This window comes from Nicotiana tabacum, chromosome 4 (assembly GCF_000715075.1).
Source record: "Nicotiana tabacum cultivar K326 chromosome 4, ASM71507v2, whole genome shotgun sequence".
NCBI classification, from domain to species: domain Eukaryota; kingdom Viridiplantae; phylum Streptophyta; class Magnoliopsida; order Solanales; family Solanaceae; genus Nicotiana; species Nicotiana tabacum.
Genome location: NC_134083.1, coordinates 124,752,103 through 124,779,869, shown reverse-complemented (window position 1 = coordinate 124,779,869; position 27,767 = coordinate 124,752,103). Strand labels below are relative to the sequence as shown.

The window sequence follows — 27,767 nt, the reverse complement described above, 5'->3', positions numbered from 1 at the left end:
AATTTAAATTACATGTATCAGCAAAGATGAAGTTTGGTTTTCGGACCTGAACTATATAAACGAAATTAGGGGTGTTCAAACCGAATCGGAAAACCGCATCAAACCGAAAAGCCAAATCAAACCGATTAAAAACCCGATTAGTTTTGGTTTGATTTGGTTATTGAGTAAAAAAATCTGAACCAAACCGACATATAAATATATAATTTTTATATTTATTTTTAAGACTTTATATAGAAATTTTTCCAAAAAATATCTAAAAATATTTGTGTTCCTCTCATGAGACGTAATATTTAATAGAACTATAAAGTGCATCTATTGTTAGTTACTTTGAATAATGGTATTTATCATTATTATTTTATCAAGTGTTATTGAAATGCGTCAATCTTTTTGTTCTTTCATATTCATGTCTATTAAACTCTTGTATCTTTTTCGAATTTGAAATGGCATTTTATTTGTAATTTTAAAACTAAATAGAACATATCATTATTTAGGTTTTATATTATTTTTGTGTTTAATTATTAAACGCAGGTAACCTTTAAAGCTTACATCAACGAAAAATTATTGTTAGACGACTAAGAAAATTACTGTCATGTGTTACTAAAAAAATTCTTCCATATAAATATTTTAATAGATCATCGTTGACAGATTTTTTGATTTTTACTAAACAAATATTTACTTATCAAAATTTTAACAAAGTAAGATTGAAATAATATTCATGTAAAAAAACCTGAAAACCTGAGGGGAAAAAACTGACCAAACCAAACCGATATAATTGGATTGGTTTGGTTCTGATTAAAACTAACCCTGGCTCACGTACACCCCTAAAGGAAAAATAGAACATATAACCTCTTAGCAAAATAGAAAATTCAGAGAATGGCAACTCAGGCACCTATATATTAAATAAAAAGAAAATTAGTGTAACAATCAAGCCCCGAACTAGTAAAAATAATTCTGGAAATTTGGCATGAGGAGAGTTACTTCTTGCTACTATCACAAGGATCACTACATATATTTCGAAGTCATAAAATGATTTCTTTGAAAACCCAAGATCTTACAAAATGCCACAACGACAATTTGATGTTCAATTGAGACGCCTTTAACGTAAATACAGTGATTCAAGAGACTCTAAAAGAAAAAGGAAAAAAGAAAGACTGTAAAACGAACACGAAATGTGAAAAATGTTTTAGAAAGTCCTCGAGTATTTTCTGATCTCATACATTATGGACGAAATTGAAACAAGATCCTTGTTCAAGGTAGACCCACCATTTACCCTCTTTATACAATCAGAAAGCCTCGTATAGTAAAGAAGAAGTTGAGTTAATGCAGCTCTTAGAATGTCCATACCGCACAGGAAATTGCTGAAAGAAGTAATGACATCATTGTGCATAAGTTCAATAGCAGCTTTCCATCTGCTTGCAAAGTCCTTCACAATCAGCTCGACTTCAGCAATAGTTATAGGTCTTTCAGTGCTAGTACTTGAATCCTCAGCTGCAATGAGATGATTAGTTAGGGAATATGAGCAGGTTTGAGATAAAATGATATGCATAGCATTTTCTTCAACACTTACATCCTCTCGTCTTTACAAACTTGATAAGATCGCTAAAATGTTCCAAGAGCAGTTCTTCCTGCAATAAAATTGGACATAAGGACAATCTCTTCAGCTGAGTATATAATTATTAAGATGCTCCAATATTGATCCTACAATCAAGAACAACAGGCTTGACATGCAAATTTTTCAAGAAATATACAGATGCTGATCTTAATGTTGATTAGAAAACCCTACTGATTCCATCTGCATTAAGGAAACTCATAAGGTATGCACTTTGTGGTTGCGATCATCACCAAGTATTTATGTTCTTGGTAATTAATCAAGTACTCATTACAAATATAGATAAACGGTGTTATGAATTTGTTTCTCTATTCCAAAAACTAATGTTTTCTAGAAGAACATAATGAAATTCTATATAGTAATGTTTCTGGAAGAACGTAATGAATTTATTTTCAACTGATCACCTAACTGATACTCGAAGAAAAAACAGAAGTGGGGTTGATTTTTGTCAAAGAAACATAACTATAATATTTCAACATTCTTGAAATGCAAGAATTGAAGTGTATGCTCACCACGAATATGGCTGTGTTATTCTTTAAAAGCTCTTCAAAGTGCTGCTGAATTTTCCCACCATCTGGACCAGCTTCCTGAAAGCAAATGAAATTACTATGATTTAGACTACCAAATTACATAATATTTGCTCATCAAATGTTCTGACAAGAGTGAGTTGCTCTAGTGGTGAGCACCCCCCACTTCCAACCAAGAGGTTGTGAGTTCGAATCACCCCAAGAGCAAGGTGGGGAGTTCTTGGAGGGAGGGAGCCGAGGGTCTATCGGAAACAGCCTCTCTACCTCAGAATAGGGGTAAGGTCTACGTACACACTACCCTCCCCAGACCCCACTAGTGGGATTATACTGGGTTGTTGTTGTTGTTGTTGTTGTTGACATCAAATGTTCGATAGGAATTATAAAATATTATTACACTTCAGGTTTGATGGTTCGCTAAACTTCAGAGAAAAGGAACTAATGCCATGGGCATGCCATTATCTGGTATGAGCACTGCCCATTGACATTCATGACATTGACTTGCACTTTCCATGATTCATTTCTTGTTTATCAATGGAAAAAAAAATTAACTTCTAACCTTCAGAACCGATATTGTCATGTCATAATTGTTTATAAGGAACACTGTTTGCAGCTTTTGTTTTGCAAACATTTGGGCTAGCTTGACAAGCAAGTCATCAACAGCCATTCTGAGTCTCTCCAGATTCAGTTCAAGCTACAATAATTAGAAGCAAACATCAAAGCCAGTTTAGTGCAAGTTAACCATAAGTAATGAAAGTGAACCTTCATGTTCTCCAACCTGCCCATCTCCATATTCTACATTAAGGTGAATAAGGGAAGCAGTAAACTCAGCATAGCGCCTTATGACATAATGTGGGTGAACATCATCTTCCCAGAGAGTCCTGATATTGGCATTTCGCAAGCTGTTGAGGTGCAAGTCAAAGACCATCTTGAAACGTGGCCATAAAGCAATATTGACCTGCCCAGATTTATTAAGAAACAAGTTAGAGTAGTCCATTGTAAAGGAAAGACAACTACAAGAAAACATTAATCTTTTGTTCCAATGTCATCAGGTTATATTTTCTAAGATCTTATGGAGTTGCCGTACAGTTATATTCACCTTTTCTAAGATCTGACATATACAAGAGTTATGGTCTCGCATCTGGCAGGATAGCTATATCGATACATGTGTACATACGTACGTACGTACGTACATACATATATGTACATATAAATATGTATGCATACATTAGCTATATATACACGAAAAATTCGGGTTTCATATCTGGCAAATTAGCATCAGAATTCCTTATTCCTCACTTTGAATGGTCCATCTGACCGCATTCTATGAGCAAGCTGTTTAATTCTCTCTTTACTGATGAAGGTAACCCTGCCGACATCATGAATCCAAGTGCGGAAGGCAACTTTTCAAATTTCTAATGACCCTTCAATATCTTGAAACTTTGACACTTTAGTAAGTTCATTCAGATAAATGTCCAGGTACCATGAATTAAACATAGATAAATCACTGGGAATTGGGCTTCACAGATTAATCAATAAAGCAAGTTCCAATTTCACTGCTGCGACATTAAAATTTATCATTATGTCAAGCTGAAGTCAGATTATGACTGAGAATACAGTTTGAGTTATGAATAGAAAAGCAATAACTAGATAATTGATTTCACTGTACTTTTAAGTCATTTAAGTTAGCGCAGTCGACCTGATAATAAATACTTCATGCCAAGATGAAATTTTATATCCCAAACTAATAATACTCTATTCTTTCAGCAAATTAAGGAAATCATGTAAGTCCCAGATATGCTTGAGCAGCAGTTCTTTTTCCACATCACAGTCGCAACAAATGGGAAATAACATTTTAAAAACACACATCACCACAACAGAAGGCAACAGGCGAAAAATAAGTATCTGCATAAATTAACAGCTGCCAACTTCTTTTAGTTCAACTCGACATAAGTAGCCTCACATGCTAGTGCGAAAGGAATAAACAGGGATATTCAGTATTGATGCTCATGACTTCAGGTGGTAAAGTTAATAGAGGGATACATACCTTGTCTAAGTATGAATCCAGGCATGGAATTCGGCGCCTGGACATTACAAGCTGAGAAAGAAAAAGCAGTACTTCAATAAAAAAACATTCCAACAAGATCAAAAAAGCCATACATTTAATTTCAAGTTCACAAAAACACAAGTTGGCATGCTATAGGACAATTACACACGTGCATTAAGCACATAATTCCTCACTGAATTTTTAAATAAAAAAATCAAAGTTAACATTTTTTCTAATGTTCAGAAAATTAGAAGGAAAAACGTTAAAAGAATATCTGACATTTCATTTGCTTATTATGTTTGAGATATCCCCAAGTCGCAAAGCACTTTTACCACGTGCTCTTCTATATCTTTTTATTTTTCTTTTTTCTTTTTTCTTTTTGAGTTAAAAGTGTAAAAGATCATTGAAATTCAAACAGATCCTACAATCAAATTTCTTTCAGGAATAGGTGATGCAGATGTATAAGCATGACTAACTAGTTTGAAGAAGATTATAAGTGCAATGAAGTTAAAGCTCAAGTTGATTCTAAGATGGCTCTACACTTGAAATAGTTTGAAGTATCTAATGTAGTATTAGTTTAATCCTTTTTATATTTCACTGTGGTATTTTGAATTTGGAATGCCTTTTTCTGTGTATGGTTTAGGGCCATCTTGTTTCTCGCAAATTTTGCAGCATGGAACAATTTGGAAGCCAAAATAATGAAAAAACTAGAGCAAGAGTCTACTTGCAAAAGATGTGAAACAAGTACAAAATCAAACAGCACATCTTTCTGGGATGTTTTTTCTGCAAACACCATCTTTCGAGTTGGAGATGGAGCAAGGTCAGGTTCTGGCATGACACCCGGTTTGCATGCCACCTGGTTTGTACACTCCCCTATGGAAGATTCATTCCCGGAGTTATACAGTTTTGTTACCAACACTGAGGCTGTTATTGCAGATTACAAAATATCAGAGTTAGGACATCACTTTTTAGAAGGAATTGAAATGATTGGGAGATGGTAATAATGTTTACTATGCTACAACAACTCAATGGCCTTGCACTGCCACAGGCTGGTCCAGATTGTATCATGCTAAACACATTGGGGATTAAATGGTCTATGCCCAGAATCAATGAGTTTATCAAATGCTGGAAAAGAAGGGATTTAAGCAAGTCATACGCTACCATTTGGAATTCTATCCATCCGGTGGGCTACATGGAGTTACTGCACTTTTGTTACTACACACCAGCATTCTCTTTTTGCTGGATATACTTATAAAATCCTTATTACTTGTCCCAAAATAAATCAATGAGTAATCCTTTCTTTTAAAACTTGGCCGCAAACATTGTCTAGAGGTCCTTGACTTATCAGAAGGATCTAATTTACCCTGCTATGTTTTCTGCATGTTTTCGCAAAAAAGGCATATGCATATGTTGTATTTAGGACGGATTCGAATCAACAAAATGTTGTAAAATCTTTCATATTTCTTCTTTCCTTCTCCCCCACCCCCTTCTTCTCTAGCTTCTACCATTCTTCCCTTTTAGTTCTCCTTCTCTTTCTTCATAAGTTCAAAAATTCTGTATTCTCACAATATCTGGATTGATCTACATTCAGAAATTTACCCAAACAAACCCACAATCAATTTTCAAACCAATTGCAGGTTCCATAGTTTCCAGCGTCAAATCTAAATTTGTTCCAAAATCTTTTTGAAAATTTAGGTGCATGATGCTAATGTGTGAAAGATGGATCATCAAAAGGTCCAATGCATAGCCCATTGGGTGCTTCAGGAATTAGATATCACTGCTTCCACCTTCTCCTTAAACATTGCAATTTTTCTAGAAAGAAGAATTTACATGCTTAGAATGATTCCTTTATAAACAAATGAATTACAAATACGTATGATTTCAACTATAACCAAACGCATATAAAAACATAGAGGAAAGAAGTTAAAAGGCAAGGGCCTGTTTATTTTGGATAAGTATGATTTCTACTATAACCAAATGCATTTGAAAATGCGAAGGAAAGGAGTAAAAGAGTAAGGGCCTGTTTATTTTAGATAATTTCAATGCATGCAATGAGTATTTCTGATTAAATCAATTTCGTCGGCAACGGTCATTGTTTGGTTATCATATGAGAAAACCAATTTACAAACTTATGCGGACACATTTCAAATGCGAAAATTATTGAATAATTCATTAATTTGTCTGTAGTAAGAATTAGTTTACAATGAACAGTGCAGACATATTGAGATTCCGATGCCAAGTATTTAAGAAGATAGACAGACACCTCGTTATTTAAGCCTGTGAACATTGCGCTTCGAATTTGCTACACACAATGACGGAACTGATATTTGTCATCTGTCTTCCAAAGGACTACCAAAGACAATGATCAAGAGAGTCACAGAACTTTGCCAGACACATTCAGAGAATTTGAATACCTCTGATGCATTATGGGATTTTAATGCTTGCTGGATTTTCCAAGTACTGAAACAAGCTAATACCAGAATGTACAAGCTTATGATATACCTGGTGCTGGTGTATTATGCGAATCATGAGCAACAGGCCAATTGCATCAAAACTGTTGGGAAGGATTGTACCGAAATGCTCATCAATTACTGAAAATGGGCCTGATAACACACAAATGTTTATCATAAATCTCATTGAAAATCAGGAATTTGGATATTCCTATCAAAATCAACAATTGCAGGTTTCAGCAAGGCATTGAAGGTGTTTGACAATTATCATAATACAGACTGGGAGAGGTGGATCTCAACTTAATTAAACAGATTAAAGGCAGCACTAGATATGGTTGATAATTCCAAAGAACTGCATGTACGACTTCTGTTAAACACGTTGATCTGGGGTCGAAAAGATATTTTTTTGATAAGGAGGTAAACAAGATATTTTTGAAATTTGATATTTATTTACAGATACGTACTTAAGAAGCATAACCATGATATTTATCTTCAGCAATGGTACATGACAAGGAAATGTTTACTCTAAGTCACTACTTTACATACCAGCAAAAATATCATAAAACATCGCCTCTTCTCCAAAGAAATCATCACAGAAAAGGTACCTAATCAAATAAAAGGAAAGACAGTAGTCAATACATAATTAACCAGGAAAGCTACCACTATATCTTGTCAGTAGGAAAGCTAAACTGTTTCACAGTGAGTTACAATTCAGAAGCACAGGAAGTCAAATAGAGAAAATCGTAGAGTACTCAGAAGAAGCAGTATCCATGAGCAGCTTGTGCAAACTCCTGAAAAGGAACTCATACGGATATTTTTTTGAGCTGGCTTCGGCAATATGTGGAATTAGTGGAGGCTCATCAATCTCCTGGATAAAGAGGAAAATATATGCCATAAGTACATCATCTAATCATCATGTACATTCCTATAACAATTTTCTTATTTTCCTATTGATGGGGTGGACCAGGCCAGATCAAGAGTTAATCGAAAACCGACTATGCACATAGTTTCTTGTAATATAATTCCACCAGTTCTACTCAGTCTTTTTAGTGCTAGCGGAGCTTAACTAGTGGCTATTGCACAATGCCGAAAGGGTTTTGATATAATGGGAGTATTGTCAAAACCTCTAGCAAACGGCTTGAAATTAATTCTAAAAGAACCTATTTCACCAAGTAGGTCTGATTTCTCCTCCTTTTTTTAGAATGGCTCCCAACGATCTATTTATCCAAATCTGGTAGCTCAGAGTGTTGTACCTTTTAATTATTGTGTGGTATTTTTTCTGAGAAGGTAATTATCGTGTGGTATTGAAGGCTATTTTATTTGTTTCCACATAACACCAGGTGTTTTTGGAATTATATAGCAAGTGTTTTCAGTAATATGGAGCATATGTTTGATTGCCTTCAAACTTAGACAAATATATTCGAGGATCAGTGTTGCAAATGTTGAATGATCTACCCCATACAGGTGTAAGCCAGGCTAAACTCTGTATGGAGATGTACCAAAGAGTGAATCTAGATGGAACTCATATGGTTTTAAGAGCTTTTCCTTGGTCTTCATAGGAGATTTCAAATAGAGCTTCCTCCTAACAAGGAAAACTAATACAAAAAAAATGACATTCTTAAGACTAAAAAAGCCCAAGAACGCAAAACAGCATACAATATATGATTTAAAGCACAGTAATTAGGTAGGTTCCTTCTTTTTTTTTTACAAGGAACCTACCTAATTACCGTGCTGGAAATCATATATTGTAGGTTCCTTCACTTCATCATCTTGAATAATTATGATTTATTACAAAGAGACTTCACATTATCTCCATGAAGTGTCCGTCAAGACCATACCCATCTGAAGTTAGTACTGGTGAAATAGTCACAAACTTTCATCCTACTATCAGGCAACGCGTCGTCCCAAAGCACCCAAGTCAATCAAAGTTATCTTCAAACTAAAATATAATTCTACCAGAGTGAAACTTACATAGACCTTCACAGTTGACCAACCTAAAGCACACTCAATAATGCACAAAATTCATAAACCCTGCAATCGGAAGAATTCTACATAGTTTGGTCATAAGATCAAGGCTCAAAGAAAGAAGATGAAGACCTTGAGAATGTTGATCCTTTCTCCAAGAGCAAAAACTGCAGACCTGTTCTTCAACGGTTCTCTTCCTCTTGAAAAAAGACCTGTGCTTCTGGTCTCAACACCTATCAGATCATTAGATGTTGCTATATCCAACTGCAGCTTTTCTAAAGCTTGAATATAAGCGCGGAACTGCGCACTTAGAACCTGTGACACAAAGTTTTTCTTTAGTACTCATGAAATGACACGATCTCTTGTTAGCCAAAAAGCATATTAAGTTTCTTATCACCAGTACATTTGATAACTATGATTCATAACAATCTAAAGAGCTTACAAGATGAAGGATCAGCTCCAATATTAACTATAATACAATCAATTAGGTTACCTAGACCTATGACAATAGCTTACGACTGATTAAACCAAAGTCATACCAAATTTTAGGAGACAGGATTCCAACATATTAAGTCATGTATGCAATGATAGCTAATGATTGGAGACTCCAAAATATCACATACTAAGTCATAGTTCAAGTGTTGTCAATCTGCAAATTAGATCTTCTGAGTGTTGCATCAGCTGTTCAACTTGTCGGTATCAAGTTTTCTCCATCCCGAGGAAAATGATGTAGTATATTATTAATATTTATGTATTAGCTAGAAATAAAAAAATATCTTTTTTTAGATGGATAAAAATAAGATTTTATCTGGTCTTACTAGTTAGGGATAACTATCAGGGGCGCACCTTTATATTCCTCAATCTACCTAAGAAGCATTCTCTTAAGAAAATGTGGATGTTACAATATTTTTATTACTCATAAAACCATGCAAATTGCTAAGTTGATGACCATGGGTTCTTGGCCCCTCAATACATATTGCATGTCTTTTATTTCTATTTCTGTTTTTCCCCTGCAACAAACTTCTCTTCACAACTCTCTGCTTCAGTACTATTGTCAAAACCCTCTAGAGCCACACAACTACTGCCATCATGCTATTGCCTCCATTCAAACACCGGATGAGTACAAAAAAGGTTTCAAGCTTAACACTAGTGTGCACAAATGACTAATCCCTAAAAGTATTTCAACCACCCGTATATTGTTTGCTATACCTGCCTCCATACACCATGGAGAAACATTTACAACTCATATACAAACATGTAAATCTTTAAGGGTGTGCACTAAAGGAACCATCAAGTTAAGTACTCATGTACTTTGACATTAAATTCTCCCTTTTCAGGAGCTACCGCATCTATCTCAACGAGTTAGACATCCAACAACTTAATTCTTTAACCTTTGACTCATTGACCATATAAACTGGCCAAATTATAAAAATTTACTCATTACTATAAAACTTAACCTTGTTCATTGTGTCAATATATGCTGCTCGAACCTCAAGATACACCTCCTTGCCATGCTCCTTGAGAAAGGAAAGGATATACCTGCAAAAGTAAATGCAACAATAACCTTCAAGTGTATCTATGGATAAATCCAGGAAATTGAAAGATAAAAAGAAAATTGGAATGAAGAATCGAGGCTGACGATAATCATAAATTAGGTAAGGACCTGTTGACAAGAGCTCATCCTTTTTTATAGCATTTAAGTAGACCACAATAGCAATAACAGATATTGCCCTCAAAACCTCCAGGATAGCACATAAAATTTGGTGTGTGTTTGTAAATAACTTTTTAACATTTTCAAAAAGTTGTCAAGAACCTGTTTGGTTTTTAATTTGTTTACAGAACATCCTTTCACAAAGTTCACAAAGAAAGAATTTCCTGTGAAGAATAAAAGGGAAGCACTTTTCAATTAAAGAGTTCTTCTTCTACTAACAAACCACTCACAAATTTTCGTAACTACTCGAAAAAACTGCAACTATCCAACCATGTTTTCTTTCTGAGCAAACTTTTTCTACAATTTTTTTTTTTTCAAAAAGAAGGATAAGAAATTCTCATACATAAAATGGGAATGCGTCATTTATACCAAAAACAAATACAAAGGAAAGAAAGAATGTGAAATAAGTTCCTTAAGTGCCACAACTTCGTTATCATAGTTCTGGAAAAGTAAAATTTTGTTAGGAAATTTTCTAGCATCCTGACAGCTGACAGGAAAATAACAGCTAAAAGACAGTACTGCAGTTAGGAACACTAATAACCGAACACAAAATGCTGTTATCTATGAATTGTTTAACGGGACAATTTATATCTACTGTACTTCTTGGATGCCGCCAATCAGGTAAACTGTATAGAAGAAATGCATTGTGAACAAAATTATTAGCTAGTTTTCAGAAGTCAGGAATAGAGGAATTAGTGATACAACATATGATAGAAACCAGAAGAAAACACAACTCACTTATATTTTAGAAGGATACTCTGCTGAAGGATCTGGATATTAGTTTTGGGTTTCCTTAAAGCGTATAGCTTCTGAACCATGAAATCAAATACCTAGAAGAGGAATAGGGAAGTGGATTAGATAGGACATGACTAAAATGCAACTGAAGTCTAAAGTTGTGAACAATTCAATCAGATAAGTAATCAAATTACAACAACTAGTCTTACTTATCTTAGACAGGGTACCTACTGGTGACCCAATTATGAGTCAAAAAGCACAACCCCCAAAGAACAACGTATGTGTTAAACAAACATAATAATTAGACATCATGTATCACCTTACAAGGGGACAACTTTGTTGTAAGGGTGGGGGAGCATAAAAAAGAAACATACGCGAAATCTGATGCACCGATGTCCAAGAAGATATAATTGTTTCCTTTTCTCAGCAAAGAAATGTGGGGAAGTGCTTGAGAGACTGAGCCACACAAGAGGTTCAGATAGAGCGAAGGCGGCGATGAAAATTGAAATGGCAACTAAGGCTGATAGAAATTCAGAATATGATGGTAAAATGTTTCAAATACTGATATGTAGAATTAAACTGGGGGGCTACTCATCGAACAGTATAAGAAGGATCCTCAGAAAAGATTTCAACAAGAAAAAAGAATGCGCAGCCTATTACTCGATAGCAATCTCCAGAAAAGAATACGTGTTCCCAGAGCAGATTGAATGAGAGATCAGATGCAAATTAGAAGAACTCAGGAAAGCTGAGAAATTTTAGGGCGATTTCAACAGGTCTTGCAAGAGATAGAAGGTTAATAATGGTCCTGACGGAGAATTAGGAGAGGAAAAAGGTTCACAGAATGTGGTGAAGCAAAGACACAAAGCTACAAAGCTTGACAATAGTAGGATGTGCAGCAAATAGATGTGAATTGGGTATTAATGGTTGATGGGATGAATTGAGTAGTTATAAATGCTTCCATAGGGTTTTTTTTTTTGAGAAGGGAAGGAATATAAACGCTTCCATAGAGTATTTATGAACTATTGAAGGTATAAAACCGAGTGAGTTGAGACTCCATTCTAGACAAGAATTGTGAAATGGTGAACTAAGGCAAGGTTCAATTTTGATAAATTGAATTTGTTGATCATACATTAATGTGTTGAGCCTATTATTTGTATATTGTGATTGTTGAATATGGACAAAACTTGAGAAATCGAATTTTAGCTGATGAGTTGGTGATGGCTATGTGGTGGTGGCTAGTGGTGGTGGCTAGTGGTGATGGTTGTGCAGTGGTGGTGGTTGATGCAGGTGCTGGTGGTGGATGGTGGTGATGGTTGTGCAGTAGTAAGTGAAGGTGGTGGCTGGCGGTGGAGGTTGATGCTAGTTATGCAATTATAGTGGACAGAGTGGTGATAAAGGATCACTTATTTCATGAATATTTAAGTGAACAATATTTTAATGATTTTCAAACTTTGTACAATATCTGAATGAAGCAGACATATTCGGAACAAGTGGTTGTAAAAATAAAGAGAAAAAAGCCAAATGCACTTAATGGACTAAGATTTAAACGATTCATATTCAAATCCTGTTAAGTGGAAACAAATAGAGCCTAAGTAGGCTTACGTTGATGCAAACTAAGGCCCAGTATTTTTGCATTTAATGAAGGTCTTAATATGAATGATTCAGCCTCTGACCATCAAGTGCTTTTGTTTTTTCAGATTTAACCACTTCATGGGTCTGAATAGATCTAAGTCATTCAGATCTTAAACAGAGTCTTAGTATTATTAAGATACTATTGAATTAAAGAATTTTCCGAAAATGAACTTTCACCACCATTCTGTCCACAATCACCACCAGCCATAATTGCACAACAACAACCACTATCACCACTACCAACCACTACAACCAACCCCTCCACCACTGGTAACAACCACTGCCAACCACCATTACCAAGGCACCACCGTCAACCTCCACTACTGTCAGTCACTACCATAACAACCACCTTCATCATCACAATTATCACTATTGCCAACCACTACCAGCCACTACCATCGCTATTGTTGCCACCAACCACTACCAGTAATCACTGTTAAAGCCACTACCACCACTATCGCCACTATTGCCCACCACCAGTACCACTATCATCAACCACCACCGAAGCCACTACCACCAACAACCTCCACCATCACAACTTCCACCATCGCATAGCCACCACCACCACTACCAACCAGCATTACTTCTGCACGACCACCGACACGAGCCACCACTGCCAAATACCTCCATCAACCACCACCTTACAACCTAATATTTTGTGGAATATAATATAACCTCCACGGTTAAAGCCACCACCACTATCGCCACTATTGCCCACCACCAGCACCACTATCATCAACCACCACCGCAGCCACTAACAGCAACAACCTCCAGCATCACAACTTTCACCATCGCATAGCCGCCACCACCACTACCAACCAGCACTACTTCTACACAACCACCGACACGAGCCACCACTGCCAAATACCTCCATCAACCACCACCTTACAACCTAATATTTTGTGGAATATAATATAACCTCCACGGTTAAAGCCACCACCACTATCGCCACTATTGCCCACCACCAGCACCACTATCATCAACCACCACCGCAGCCACTAACACCAACAACCTCCAGCATCACAACTTTCACCATCGCATAGCCGCCACCACCACTACCAACCAGCACTACTTCTACACAACCACCGACACGAGCCACCACTGCCAAATACCTTCATCAACCACACACCTTACAACCTAATATTTTGTGGAATATAATATTTAAATTATTTTATTTGAATCTTATATTTATTAATTGTTTATAAAAGATAAATTATAAACATTCAGATATTGAGAAAACAAACAATTTTAATCAATCAGTATCAGATCTAAATACAAAATTTTAATATTCAGATATGTATTCAAATACATACATCTTAATATTAAAAAATGTCCCCTCAGCCACTTCTCCAATGTTTTAATGGAAAAGTACAGAAGGAACAAGAGTTGGAGGAGGCTAAATAAAAACTTATTTTTGAAAATGCACCTTACTTTGTGTCCATTTATTGGTTTTGGATATGTTAAATCAATGAGGCTATGGAGTCTAGCTTTGCATCCTGAAATAGAAATAGACAAAATCGAAATGATTGTTGGTAGTGGTCGTGGTTTGTCCATACTGGACTTCTTCTGAGTTCTGACAATTAATTGTTGTGTCAAACAGAAGTTAGACATCCCTTGCCTTTCTTTTATTGGGTTTGGGGTGGCGGATATAAATGAGAAGGAATATCAATCAAGACTGCTCTCTGTATGTTTCCAACTAGATTCTGAGCAAATGAAATTTCTGAAGTTCAACATGAAAGCTTATACTATGACACAAGGGAAAAGAGACCCCTGTAGGAGCTAGTCCACTATTTTTCTCCAGTGGTGTTTGTTTCGGTGCTCTCTCTCTTTTAACACTTCACTCTTTTGACATTAAAGGGTAACTTTTGAATGTAACTTCCATGATTAAGGTTGATTTCAATTTCAGTTGAGAACAGGAAAAAAGAGATAGAAGACAAGGAGAAATTAAAACTAAGGTAGTTGACAAGGAGAAATTAAAACTAAGGTAGTTGTCTTTGATACATTTTTTTTTTTTAGAAGGTAATATTTGTTGTATATATATTAACTGCACCAAAGCTAGTACAGTCATCCATAATTACAAAAAGTGGTACAGGAAGATATTAATCATTAATCTACTTACAAGGATCCTCAAACAACAACAAACCCAGTGTAATTCCACAAGTGGGGTCTGGGGAAGGTAGTGGGTACGCAGCCTTATCCCTACCTTGTGCAGGTAGAGAGGCTATTTTCGGTAGACCCTCGGCTTCAACCAAGCATGCAAATCACAACAATATAGAGAAGAAATGCAGTAGTGTAAAAGTCAGGAAAGCAGTAACAATAGCAAGGAAGTAGAACAACCAAAACACAAGCACATCAGGTAGTCATACATTTTTAAGAATATGAAAATACTAGAATAATGCTACTATTACCGGAAAGAAAGGAAAGGCGCGAAACTGCTTACTAGCCTTCTACCCTAATCCTCGCCCTCCACACCCGCCTATCAAGGGTCATGTCCTCGGTAAGCTAAAGATGTGTCATTTCCTGCCTAATCATCTCTCCCTAATACTTCTTCGGCCTACCTCTACCTTTCCTCAAACCCGCCATCGTCAATCTCTCACACGTCCTTACTGGGGCATCAGGACATCTCCTCTTCAAATGCCCGAACTATCTCAACTTCGCTTCCCGCATCTTGTCCACGGCGGAGGCTACACCTACCTTGTCCTGAATATCTCCATTCATGACCATGTATCTCCTAGTATGTCCACACATCCATCTCAGCATCTTCATCTTGGTTACTTTCATCTTTTGAACATGAGAGTTCTTGACTGGCCAACACTCCGCCCCATACAATATAGTCGGTCTAATCACCACTTTGTAGAAGGATCCTCAAACATCAAAAAAAAAGCTGTCTTTGATACTTGATCTCTAGTTATAGCCAGAAAATGATTTTTCATCAAAAAAACAAAGGCATTTAAACTGCCAGCAAGTTTGCTTTGAAGAAGTGCAGTCAGTTCTGAATTAAGCTAATGTTCTCCCGGGATGGATGTCACTGTATCAAAATTTTCTTCCTTTTGAATCTTTTCATTGACAAAGTCAGGATCATAAAATCATGAGTGTGTTTGAGCACTACACTGAATAAAACCAAAGACATCCATGTGTTGGTTATGCTATCTAAAAGGTTTGTGGTTAACCCAAAAGCTCCTATCAATGGTAAAAATCAAACTTAAACATGCTTAAAGTACTCAGCATCTACATACCTTGGAGACCGCTTTCTGCCGAAGTTTTTCTAGCTCAGGCTGAACATCTTTCAGAGCTTTTGATGTTTTAACCATGGGATCTGCATCTGCAAACTTCAGCTTTTTACTCAAAATTTCAAGAGTCCTCATGTATTCCTCATTAACCTATAAACATTCAGCGTTGGATGGTTGGTTAGAAGCCATGAGTGAACTAGGCATTCAAATATGCAATATTTGAAAATTAAACATCTGGCAGAATGTTGTGGTAGAGAGGCTATAGAGAGAGGTCATACTTGGTAAATACTTTATAACGAAAAGTTAAAAAAAAAAAAAAAAAAAAGAGAGAGAAAGAAAAAGAGATGATGCATTATAATTTCCCTGATTCAGAAAAGCTGGTGATAAACTAGAAGAAGCTTCTCAATCAACTGTAGCTATGCAATACCAGCAAGTCAAGACCGAAAAAGAAAGGAGTGAAAAAAGATGAATAAAAGGGAGAAGAGAAGAGAAAAAGCCGGTCCAGCGCTAACACTCAACTATCCAAAAGAAGAGTTTTTTTATGGTATGGTGCATGATAAGTTCACAGGAGACAAGGGAAAAATGATGAAACAAGGGAGAAACGAGAAAGTCAATCCAGCCGCCAGCGTTAAGCCGTTAACACTACCAAGAAGAGCTTTCTATGTGAGTTGATAAATCCGTAAGCAAGGCCACATAAAAACCAGAAACAGTTAAAATAATAAGCACTTTGAAGAAAAGACTAAACCCAGCTATTACACAGTCACTTGCCCGACATGTCACATCATTGTCCTCAAAATCATATGCAAGACTATGCCAACCCATTCACCAGCTATACTTAAATTTCGAATTTGCCTCTTCCCACATTGTTATTCTTCTTTGACTTAGACCCACTATAGGATACAATGCAAGAATAAATATGAGGAACAAACAAACAAGGAGCCAAAAGTACCTCCCCATCAACAATTATGTCTATCATCCTTGGAGGAACAATAATATCTTCGACAAACTTTGCCAGCTTTGACTCTGCCACCTGCAGAATAACAAACCATTTAGCAAGCACACTACAACTATCAAAAAGTATCTCAAGAAACACCAAGACTCAAATATGGTTGTTATATCAAGTATACTTGACCCCACAGCATGACTGAGTTCTCTTACATTAGTGTTTGAAGCACTAGCATCCACCTAATAAGTCTTAGAAGAGGAAGAAGTGAAGTGTCTAAGAGTTAAATTGAACATTTCCCACAAAATTATTGTCAAAACAACTGTGGACAGCTAAATTTTGAGAGGGTTTTCAGCAGTTCATGCAATAAAATCGTCATCAGATATAATAGGTGACGGTACTCAACAAATATGAACGGGCACATGTTATGTATTCAATCATATAAAAATAACTCCGCAGACAACGACAACAGCAAAAAGAATATATGCTTTCATCTATTAATTGTCTTTAAAAAAGGCACCTCCAGGTGGACATGATCATAGTTAAAAGTACTAAAGAGATGAGAATTTTTATACAAAGATGATCAACCAAGAGGTTGATCTGTTTACTTGGGGTGTCGGTGCCTTTTGAAATATATATATACTAGTATAAGAACCCGCGTGATGCGCGGATAATTTGACAGAATATTAATCTTATAAAATTATGATCTAATATATCATATTAACTTAATAAATATTAGTTGTATTTTATTATTTAATATAGTGTGCAGAAATATAATACAATCTATACAAAATTAAAGGATACACATCATATAGTAATCAAATAAATTGTTTGATCCTTTTTATTTTTATTATTGAATTAGCAAGTACTTAGTACTATTGATAATTTTCTTTTGAGTGTTATTTATTTATCTTTTATTTTTAATTACTTCAAACTATAAATATCATAAAATTATCTCTATCCCCCTCTTTTCGTACATTCTTTTCTACTGTAATACTTATTTGATTAGTTTTCAAATTTTGTAGATTATTAAAAATTTAAATAATGTAATATTGTTTTACTAAATTATAATTTTGAATTCATCAAAAGTACAAAAACACACACACATATATATATATATATATATATATATATATATATATATATATATATATATATATGCTTATCTTATGTATAATATCCTAATAGTATCTCTATATTTTTGTATTTTTCATTTGAATTGAAAGTTTCTTTATTTTTTTATTTTTGTTTTTTTATTTTAAAATAATTTTAAAACTCCAACTTGAAACTACTCCTCAATTTGAATGGATTTTTATTATATATTTTCATTTTTTTATTAAAGCTAATTTTATATTTCTTTTTTTAAAAAAAATATTTGTAAAACTCCAACTTGAAACTACTCCCCAATTTGAATGCGTAGTTTTTTTTTCCTTTTTTATTATATATATTTTCAGTTTTTTATTATAGCTAATTTTATTTTATTTTTGTTTTTTAAAAATATTTGTAAAACTTCAACTTAAAACTACTCCCCAATTTGAATGGGTAGTTTTTTTTTCCTTATTTTTATTATACCTAATTATAAGATATCTTTATTTATTAATTTAAATAGAGTAACCAATTAATTCAAAATTTAAAATTCAAAGGTTTTTTTAGTTAGAAAGGGAGTAACCAAAACTACTCCCCAACTTGAATAGGAATTTTTTTTTTTTTTTAATATTTTCTTTTTTTAGTGTAGCTAATTTAATTTGTTCTTATTTTTTGTTTTTTAATTTAAAATAATTTTAAAACTCCAACTTGAAACTACTCCTCAGTTTGAATGTCACTTGAAAAATATTTTGTCTTAACAATGCCACTTGACTTTTTGTATTTTTCATTTGAATTGAAAGTTTTTTTATTTCTTTATTTTCGTTTTTTTATTTTAAAATAATTTTAAAACTCCAACTTGAAACTACTCCCCAATTTTGAATGGTATTTCTTTTATTTATATATTTCCGTTTTTTATTATAGCTAATTTTACTTTTTCATTTGTTTTTTTATTTTAATATATTTTTAAAACTCCAACTTGAAACTACTCCCCAATTTGAATGGGTAATTGTTTTTTATTTTTTATTATAGCTAATTATAAGATATCTATATTTCTTAATTCAAATACAGTAACCAATTAATTAAAAATTCAAAATTCAAAAGATTTTTTGGTTAGAAATGTAGTTTATTTTGCCTTAAAACTCCAACTTGAAACTACACTCAAATTTGAATTGGCAAATTTTTTTTTTTTTAAATTTCGTTTATTTAAAATTATCTTAAAACACCAATTTGTTGGAGCTTTGTCCTAAAAATCTATACTTGGCGTCTTATGGTTATACCACTTGGCATCATATAATTATTTATTTCTCTTTATATATATATACACACATACTACAATATTAGAAAGAAACTACTCCACAATTTGAATCAAAAGTTTTTTTATTTCTTTATTTTCCTTTTTTTTAAAAAAAAAATTATTTTAAAACTTCAACTTGACTACTACTACTACTACTACTACTACTACTACTACTACTACTTTAGAAAGAAACTACTCCCAAATTAAATTGGCAATTTTTTATTTCTTTATTTCCCTTTTTTTATTTTAAAATAATTTTAAAACTCCAAATTGAAACCACACCCCAATTTGAGTTGGCAATTTTTTATTTCTTTATATTCGTTTTTTATTTTAAAATAATTTTAAAACTCCAACTTGAAACTATTCCCCAACTTAAATAGGTAGCTTTTTTTTATTATTAATATTTTCGTTTTTTATTGTAGCTAATTTAATTTTTTCTTATTTTTCGTTTTTCTATTTTAAAATAACTTTAAAACTCCAACTTAAGACTACTCCCCAATTTGAATGAGTAGTTATTTTTTTTATATTTTCGTTTTTTTAATATAGCTAATTATAAGATATCTATATTTATTAATTCAAATAGAGTAACCAATTAATTCAAAATTTAAAAAAGTTTTTTTAGTTAAAAAGGTAGTTTATTTTGTCTTAACAATGCCACTAGGCTTTTTGTGGTTATGCCACTTGTCTTAATAATGTGCGTTTGCCTCTCCTTTTATTATATATAGATATATATAGACAGAACTTAATTATGCAAAAAATATTCAGACAGAACTTGCCATTCAAAAGAGCTAGGACATTAACACCAAGGACTAACTTAGGATGGTTTCTTTACTCCGGCATTATTACTATAGCATGTAAATAGTTTCTTATACACTGAAACACAATTTTTATCACTAAATCTTTCGGCAAAACGGGTAGGACTTTTCTGAATAATCCAGCTAATTCAGCAACCTGAATAAGCAGAAGCGAAAGTGGAACCACCCATGCAACTTGCTGAACAGAAGCATAGTAATCAAAAGGAATAAAGAGAGAAGAATTGAGCAACAAAAGAGATGAACTTAGCTGATTGAGTTTCTCAAGACCTTACTTAGTTAAGGACGACGACGACGACAACAACAACAACAACCCAGTGTATTCCCACAAATGGGGTCTGGGGAGGGTGAGATGTACGCAGCCTTACCCCTACCCTGGACGGGCAGAGAGGTTGTTTCCGATAGACAAGAAAAGAAAATATTTCTCATGACTCGTTTTTCTTTTTAATACAGATGATTAAATTTTACTGATATGATGATTGATGGGAGAATTTGACGTACAGGATGTGTACAATAAGGGTGTGCTTGGTATGAAGGAAAATGTTTTCCTGCAAAAAATATTTTCTTGGAAAATAAGTGGTTTTCTTACTTATTTCTGGTATTTGGTTAGTTAGCAAAAAAATAATTTGGAAAATATATAGTCTAGGCAACCTCTATGGGAGACGAAATGGTGAGGGCAGGGGAGGAGTGCTGGAGTGGGGTGATAGGGGTGGGACGGGACAGGGGAAGAGGGTCAGGAGACGAGTGGGTGGTGTGTCGAGCAGTGTTGTGAAGAGCGTGAAGCGAGGAAAAGCGACAAGCCCCTTTTCGCTTAAAGCGTGAAGCGAGAAGCAAAGCGCTAGCTTTTTTGAAGTGAAGCGGAATTTAAAAAAAATATATATTAAAACAAATACTGAAGGAAAAGAAGAACTGAAGGAAATTGGCAGTAAGTAAGAAAAAAATTGGGCAGCATCTCGCTGCAATTTAAGACTGAAGAAGAAAAAAAAGAGAAAAAGAACTGAAGGAAAAAAAAAATTGGCAGCATTTCACTGCTATATTGAAACTGAAACAGTGGAAGAAGAAGAAATCACATACCTGAGCTTGAACTTGATGAACTTGAACTTGAAAAGTGCAGAAAATGGAAACCTTAGTCGCCTGTTTTCTCTGCTGCTCGATGATGTTTTGAAAAAAGAGTTTTTTTTTTTTTTTTTAAACGTTGGCAGCCACTTAATATACTTATGTCGCTACTATCACTTCTCGCTTCTCGCTTTTTTGGCAGAAGCGCATGCTTTATATCACCTGCTACGCTTCACAACACAAAAGCGACCAACTGCCCGCTTCGCGCTTTAAGCACTGAAGGGGGCGCTTTTCACAACACTGGTGCCGAGGACTGTGGGTTGGTTGGGCAAGGGAGATTTGTCGGGGAGGGGGGTTGGATGGTGGGCGGGGTGTGGATCGGGGGTGGTCATGGTGAGGTCGGTGTTTTGGGGGCCGGGATGGCGAGGGTGTGAATTGGAGGGTGAGTGTGGGGGTGGGAAAAGTTGAAAGAGAGCTTTGGAAACTATTTTCCCTCCTTTTTGTGGGGAAGTCATTTTCATCCAATTGGGGAAAAATGAGTTCATAAAGAAAATATTTTTCAAAATATTTAAGCCAACCAAAAACATGGAAAAACTGAAAAACACTCTTTCATTGCCAAACACACCCTAAGTAGAGAATCCTATATAGAAATGTAATTCTCCATAAAGAGTATCCAATCATCTACACCTATTGGAATATTACATATGCTCCAAATGTGCATCAAAATAAAAATATTCCTGACTTATGCATAGGAGTTTTTAGTTCCTCCAAATACTCTTCTAATCCTCTTTTTTCAAGTTTCCCATGTCAGAAACAAAAGTGCAACCATCCATATTACTCAGAAGGTTTTTTGATAGACAGTGATGTGAAAGTGAGAAGAAATCTATAAGATAAACGAAATGGTCAATACCACACATTCAGAGCCACTAATAACTTCTTCAGACATGAAACACAATTTGTACACACTTTTATCCATTCAGACTGATGATTTCCTCACATTTGAACAATAAAATACATTCAAATGACAGTCGTCAGAATCAACATTGCTTCAGAATGAGAAGGAAGCAAATAATCTACACTACAGATGCAACTTATAATACACTAAATAAAGAAAGCCCAAGACAAGAATGTAAATAGTAAAAGAAGGTCCATCCTTTAAAGACAATACCTTGCGATTCTTCAGCCTCAGCCCCATATCCATAGACTTCTCTTGGAGAATTTTAATATCCGAACTTATAGAACCTATCTCATCCTGGCAGATAAAACAGTGAAATATCAAGTTTTATGAAAAGAAGATACAGGCAAGTGGATCATGAGGATGTTAAATGGTTTTTCCTAAATTTCTTCCTGTTTCCTCCATGTATGATGAGAGAAAAGTGGAGACACAGAAATCCTCACAGTGATATTGCCCCCACCCCTCCCCCAAAAAAATCCAAGTCATCCCAGGATGTGAACTTTAAACAATTTTATCTGACATAGCAACAAGGTGACCTACTTGTACCACTTATCAATCATATCGTCTTGGTAATTTTAAAGCCTGATTCACTGCTGATTTTTTAAAGCAGAAAAAAATTGTCACCCACTTTGATATTGATAGAAATTAGAAAGTACCTGAAATCCACTGAGAAGAGTCTCCATTTGGGATAGGATCATGTCACAATCACGAATTTGATCATGAAGTGAGACTAGATTATCACTTTCCTTTATGTAATCCTGTTGATTTGTTAAAACAGCACGTATCATTATATGTCATATAAACAAGGGCTTTTTATTAGTATCATTATAACCAAGTTTTCAAGGCACTCACCAAGAAAACTAGCACATAAGTACGAACTAAACGCGTATATCATATCATCATTTTTTTGGACAAGTCCGTATATCATAATCATATCATCATTAAAACCAAGTTCATTAGGCTACATGAATTTGAGTTGTGACAACTAAATGCATTGCATTGGTTTCTGGAAAGAAATAGGTTTCATTAGCTCTCCCGGATCATCAGCGGTTCGACACTGACCACAGACCAACATCAAACCAAAGAAACATTTGTAAATTCTGAGGCACGTGGGAAATGAGTACAGACATGAATCTTTTATGTGTCTCGGGTTGAGCTATACATTCAACCCAGGTACGTTTAGTAAATCTTATCTGTGAACATAAGACCATTCTTTTGGAGTATAGAAATGGGGAAAGAAATGGCTCTTATTTTAAACTTGAGAACGGATGGTTAGATGCTCTCAAAAAGCATTGGAAAGAAAAAGGAGGAAGAGAGTATGTCAGAAGAAGATATAAGGGAGAAGTCAATTGTACCTGGTAAATGGAAGAGCTAGCAAAAGCTAAAGAGACTTATTGGGAAATGGTGACAAGAACACAAGGCTTTTTCCATAAAATGATGAATGCAAATAAAAGGGTGAATATGATTAAAGCATTCTGCTTGAACGGATCATGCTAGATGATGCATACAATGAAAGTAGAATTCTGGGGTTTGATGAAAAATATGTGCAGAAGAGGATTATTTTGACAGGAGACAGGAGACTCATCCGGGTGACTGAGGAAGATAATGAATGGTTGCAAAGACCTTTTCAATAGGATGAGATAGAGAAAATCAGAAAATGATAGAGGGAATGTGAAGGGAAAAGAGGCCCTGGGCTGATGGTTGTCGAAAATCATTTTCCCAAACATGCTGGCATTTGGTAAAATTCGAACTTATCAATGCAATAGAACTCTTTCCATCAAAAAGGTATTTCTGAAAGGAGATTTAATGTCACGATTATAGCATTAATTCCAAATAAGAAAAGGGCATAGAGCTAAAGGAATATAGGCCTATAAGCTTAGTGCATGGAATACATAAGATCATAACCAAAGAAATGGCGGAAAGGCTGAAAAAGATCATTGGATATTTAATATCAGAGTCCCAAATGGCTTTTGTTTGCAGGTAGGCGGAAAACCAATGGAGTAGCTTGCATGCTTGGATATGAGAATTAATTAAAAGAAACCAGGGATCATTTGGAAACTAGATACTGAGAAGGCCTATGGTCCATGGTCATTTAAACTCGCATTTCTTGATTGCTCTGCTCAGGAAGATGAATTTGGAGATAAATGGGTTATTTGGGTTCAGCTCTGCATAACAACACGTATGTTTCAGTCAAGGTGACCTTTTTCAGCTTTGTCTTCATTCTAGTAATGGAAATGTTCAGTGGAATGCTTAATTCTGCAGCGACCTTAGGATAAGTTAATGGTTTTAAAGTGAGAAGTAACAGAGATGCTGTATCTTTTTCATATATATTAAATGCTGACAATACCATGGTATTTTGTGACGCAGAGGAGAGCCAAGCAAAGTACTTGAGACAGTTTCAGGATTGCATGTAAACCTAACTAAAAGCTGTGTGTATCCAGTCAATGAGGTAGCATATTTATAGCAACTGGTCGATATTTTGTGGGGTTGCAGAATTGTTTCCTTCCCATCTACTTACTTGGATCTTCTTTAAGTCAAAACACAATTTGTTTTCGGCGTCGCAGCTAGTAACTTAGAAGCTTGAAAAAAGATATCACTTGGAAACATCAGTATTTATCTTTAGCTGGTAGAATGACTTCAATTAACGGTGTTTTGGTAGACTTCCAATTTATAATATGTCTCTTTTTCCATTGCCAAGTAAGGTGGAGAATAAAGTTAGATAAGAAAAAAAAATTACGGGAAGGAAATAGTCGGAAGAAGTTTCATTCAAATAAGATGGGGGTTACAACATGAGGGCAGGATCTGACACCCATCCGGCAACATTTTCGGAGAGTCCGAGCAACATAGACTGGAAGTAAATAGTCAGAAGAAGTTTCATTCAAATCAGATGGGGGTTACAATATGAGGGCGATTAGGTATAGGAAATTTTGAAGTTGAAAAACAGAAGTTTATTATATAAAGGTTGTGGAGACACAACCAGGAAGACAGAGCATTATGGAAGAAGCTGATCCATGCTAAATATGGAAAAATGACCATTACAGCAATCCGTACATTAGAAACCTATAGACCGGATTCAAAGTAAAACCCCGACTATGCTATGTCTATAGCTGAGTTGAACGAAAATACCTTACAATAGTAGAATAAAGAGATAAAGATTTGGAAAGCGTAATGCATGATAATACTAATCATCTAAAGAGGAATAACTCGAAATTGCAAGCTATTAATACAGAAAGAAAGAATGGTGGTAATGTGTTTTAGCAAAGCAAACCTGGATAGAATCCAATTCAACTTGCCGCAAATTGTTTTCAACGCCCTTAGTGTATTCCCGCAATGTTGTACCTTTAGAGAGTATGTTTGCAACAACCTTCAACATACAAAGTAAGCAAAATTTAGACCCAATACTAGTGTCCCTAAACCTATCCCTCAAAAGGGGAATAAAAATTGTACTAAATTGTAACAAATATCAAACTTTAATCCAATAAAATTCTAGCTATTATTAAGAATGAAGTAACATAAGTGTATGACAATTCTTACATCATCAGTTTTACATTCTTGTAACTCTTCCTCAAGTCCCTCAAGGGATATATCATCGCTGGAGAAGAAAAACAATATGTCCTTAATTGCCTTATATATAGAGGATCAAGAATTAAAAAATAACAAGCATTATAGCAAAATTAGCAAACCTGGCAGTTTCATCCTCGACATTCAAATCGCCAACGAAGGATCCCAAATCCAAGAAGGATTTCGGCCCATTATTTGCATCGGCCTAAAATCCACAGATGTAAGGCGACACAAAGATATGAAAATGTGCGCATAATAAAAGCGTGAAACTTTCTGGGGAAAAATGAGAAGAGAAGTTACCGATGTGCGGGTAGTCACCTCTGCCATAGCAAGTTGAGCAATTTTAACAACCTTTCAACTGATCTACAGAGTGAAGCTATCTAAGATTGAGCTAGATCAAGCATTTCTATAATCACAAATAAGAAGTTCCCCTGACGCTGTCCTGGTGACGATCTAGGGGATGGTCTTTAGAGTTCAACCAGAGTGTTTCCGACTTCTTTATGTCCAGGGAAGGGTACAAACTGTACTGCGTCCAGTACACGTTTTCAATTCAAATACAGGTAAATCGAATGTTACCACGGGTGATTTTGTCTCCAAACCAAGTTAATTGCCAACAACACCCTGCTATAATTCATCAATACAACAACAACCGGTATAGCTTTTTCGATAGAGTATCGACTCCCTCCCTCCAAAAACTAACACCTTGCTCTTAATTTGAACTTATAATCTCTTGATCGTAATTGATTGTAAGTGGAGAGTGTTTACCACTAGAGCAACTCACTCTTCTCTAAAATTCATCAATCTATTGATAAAAATAAAATGATATCAATAGAATGATAAGATAATAGATATATTTTCTATTTACTAGTCGTACCCGTACTTCATTTTGATGAATATAAAATTTTAAAAGAATTGCATAAATTTTATATTAAAATTTATATTCGAGTTATTTACAAAAAAAGTTTAAAGAAAAAGATATATAAGTTAGAAAATGATGATTATTGATCTTATCACTTTGATTACTTAATAAAATAAGAAACTCTGCCCTACAGAAGTCTTATATTTTCCTATACATATGCAATATTTTTCTATTTTCAGTTTGTACATAATATATTTTTTTAAGACTCATATATATATATATATAGAGAGAGAGAATATTTATATATGTTCCTTATTTAATCATACAAGTAAGCCTACATAAGTATTCATCATGTATACGGGTAGAACCGAGGCTAAGGAGCACCCCGATTTCCCGGTGAGGCAAACGAAGCAAGGACATGACTGCAAGAAATCGGAATCGAAGCCAGGAGCCTCTTATATCAAGGCCCGCGCAAAATACTTGCCCTCGGAGCCATCGAGACCATGCCCTCCGGGTCCGGTTCGAGTTCCAAGACCTCGGAGAGCATTACCAAGCGACTGCGCACGATTAACAAATGGACGTGATATCTGTGTTCAATCGGATATCACTGCGTGAATCTCGACCCGTATCGGGAGTAGATCAGGGATTAGCGAAAAGGAAGCTTTTACCATTTTTAGAATCGTACTTAGGGTAAAACTCCCCTACTATATAAAGGCGAAGCTGATTATTCACTAGGCACACTGTAACACGCATATCAAGACAATATACATTTGTTTTCTCTACTTCTAAAAGTTATTCAAAGTTCTTAATTATGTTCATAGTTCTTCATAAGTGTTTGGCTCTGAACCGAAGGCAGATTACTTGTTAAGCTTATAACCGATCCCGGACACAATATTACTATTGGTTTGGCTGTTTATTCTGTCTTTAATTTGCTTATCTAACGTCATTAATCACTTGTATTGAATTATTCCATACATCCTTAAAACCGCGTATAAATTCAATTGTTATCCATTTTTAAAGGTGAACAGTTTGACGTCCACCGTGGGGCTAAGAATAATAGTGGTAATTTGATACAAATTTCTATAATACACTATGTTTTACGCTTGTTCTTTGAGATTTTAATTTCGGGTCAACTTAAGAATGTCAAACTCTCAATTTGCTCACTTGAACGTTGATGTTGAGTCTGACCACCATGGTGAAAACAACAATATAGTACCTAGAAACGAGGTGCCCCTTGCTGACCCCAACAGAGTCCTAGTCGCGGACCCAATCGATGCCAACTCAATGTGTCCATCGAT

At 35.0% G+C, this 27,767-nt stretch overlaps 1 protein-coding gene across 2 annotated transcripts; it reads right to left on the bottom strand.

Moving 5' to 3' along the window:
- Positions 1-1,011: 1,011 nt before the first annotated feature.
- LOC107816570 (vacuolar protein sorting-associated protein 52 A-like) lies at positions 1,012-26,215 on the bottom strand. 2 transcript variants are annotated; one of them, XM_075252394.1, is made up of 20 exons: positions 25,911-26,215; positions 25,733-25,815; positions 25,584-25,641; positions 25,318-25,413; positions 22,706-22,807; positions 22,263-22,346; positions 16,853-16,933; positions 15,910-16,053; positions 11,045-11,136; positions 10,053-10,134; positions 8,728-8,910; positions 7,383-7,498; positions 7,177-7,235; positions 6,683-6,783; positions 4,181-4,231; positions 2,912-3,091; positions 2,693-2,827; positions 2,122-2,196; positions 1,568-1,625; positions 1,012-1,488 (listed from the first exon to the last, which is right to left on the bottom strand). In XM_075252394.1, exons 1-20 carry the CDS (start codon positions 25,935-25,937, stop codon positions 1,184-1,186), a joined length of 2,112 nt encoding a protein of 703 aa, XP_075108495.1. In that variant the 5' UTR covers positions 25,938-26,215; the 3' UTR covers positions 1,012-1,183. The 2 variants fall into 2 exon arrangements, with proteins under 2 accessions (XP_075108495.1, XP_075108496.1); XM_075252395.1 differs by having other exon boundaries at positions 25,929-26,068.
- Between the last annotated feature and the right edge of the window lie 1,552 nt (positions 26,216-27,767).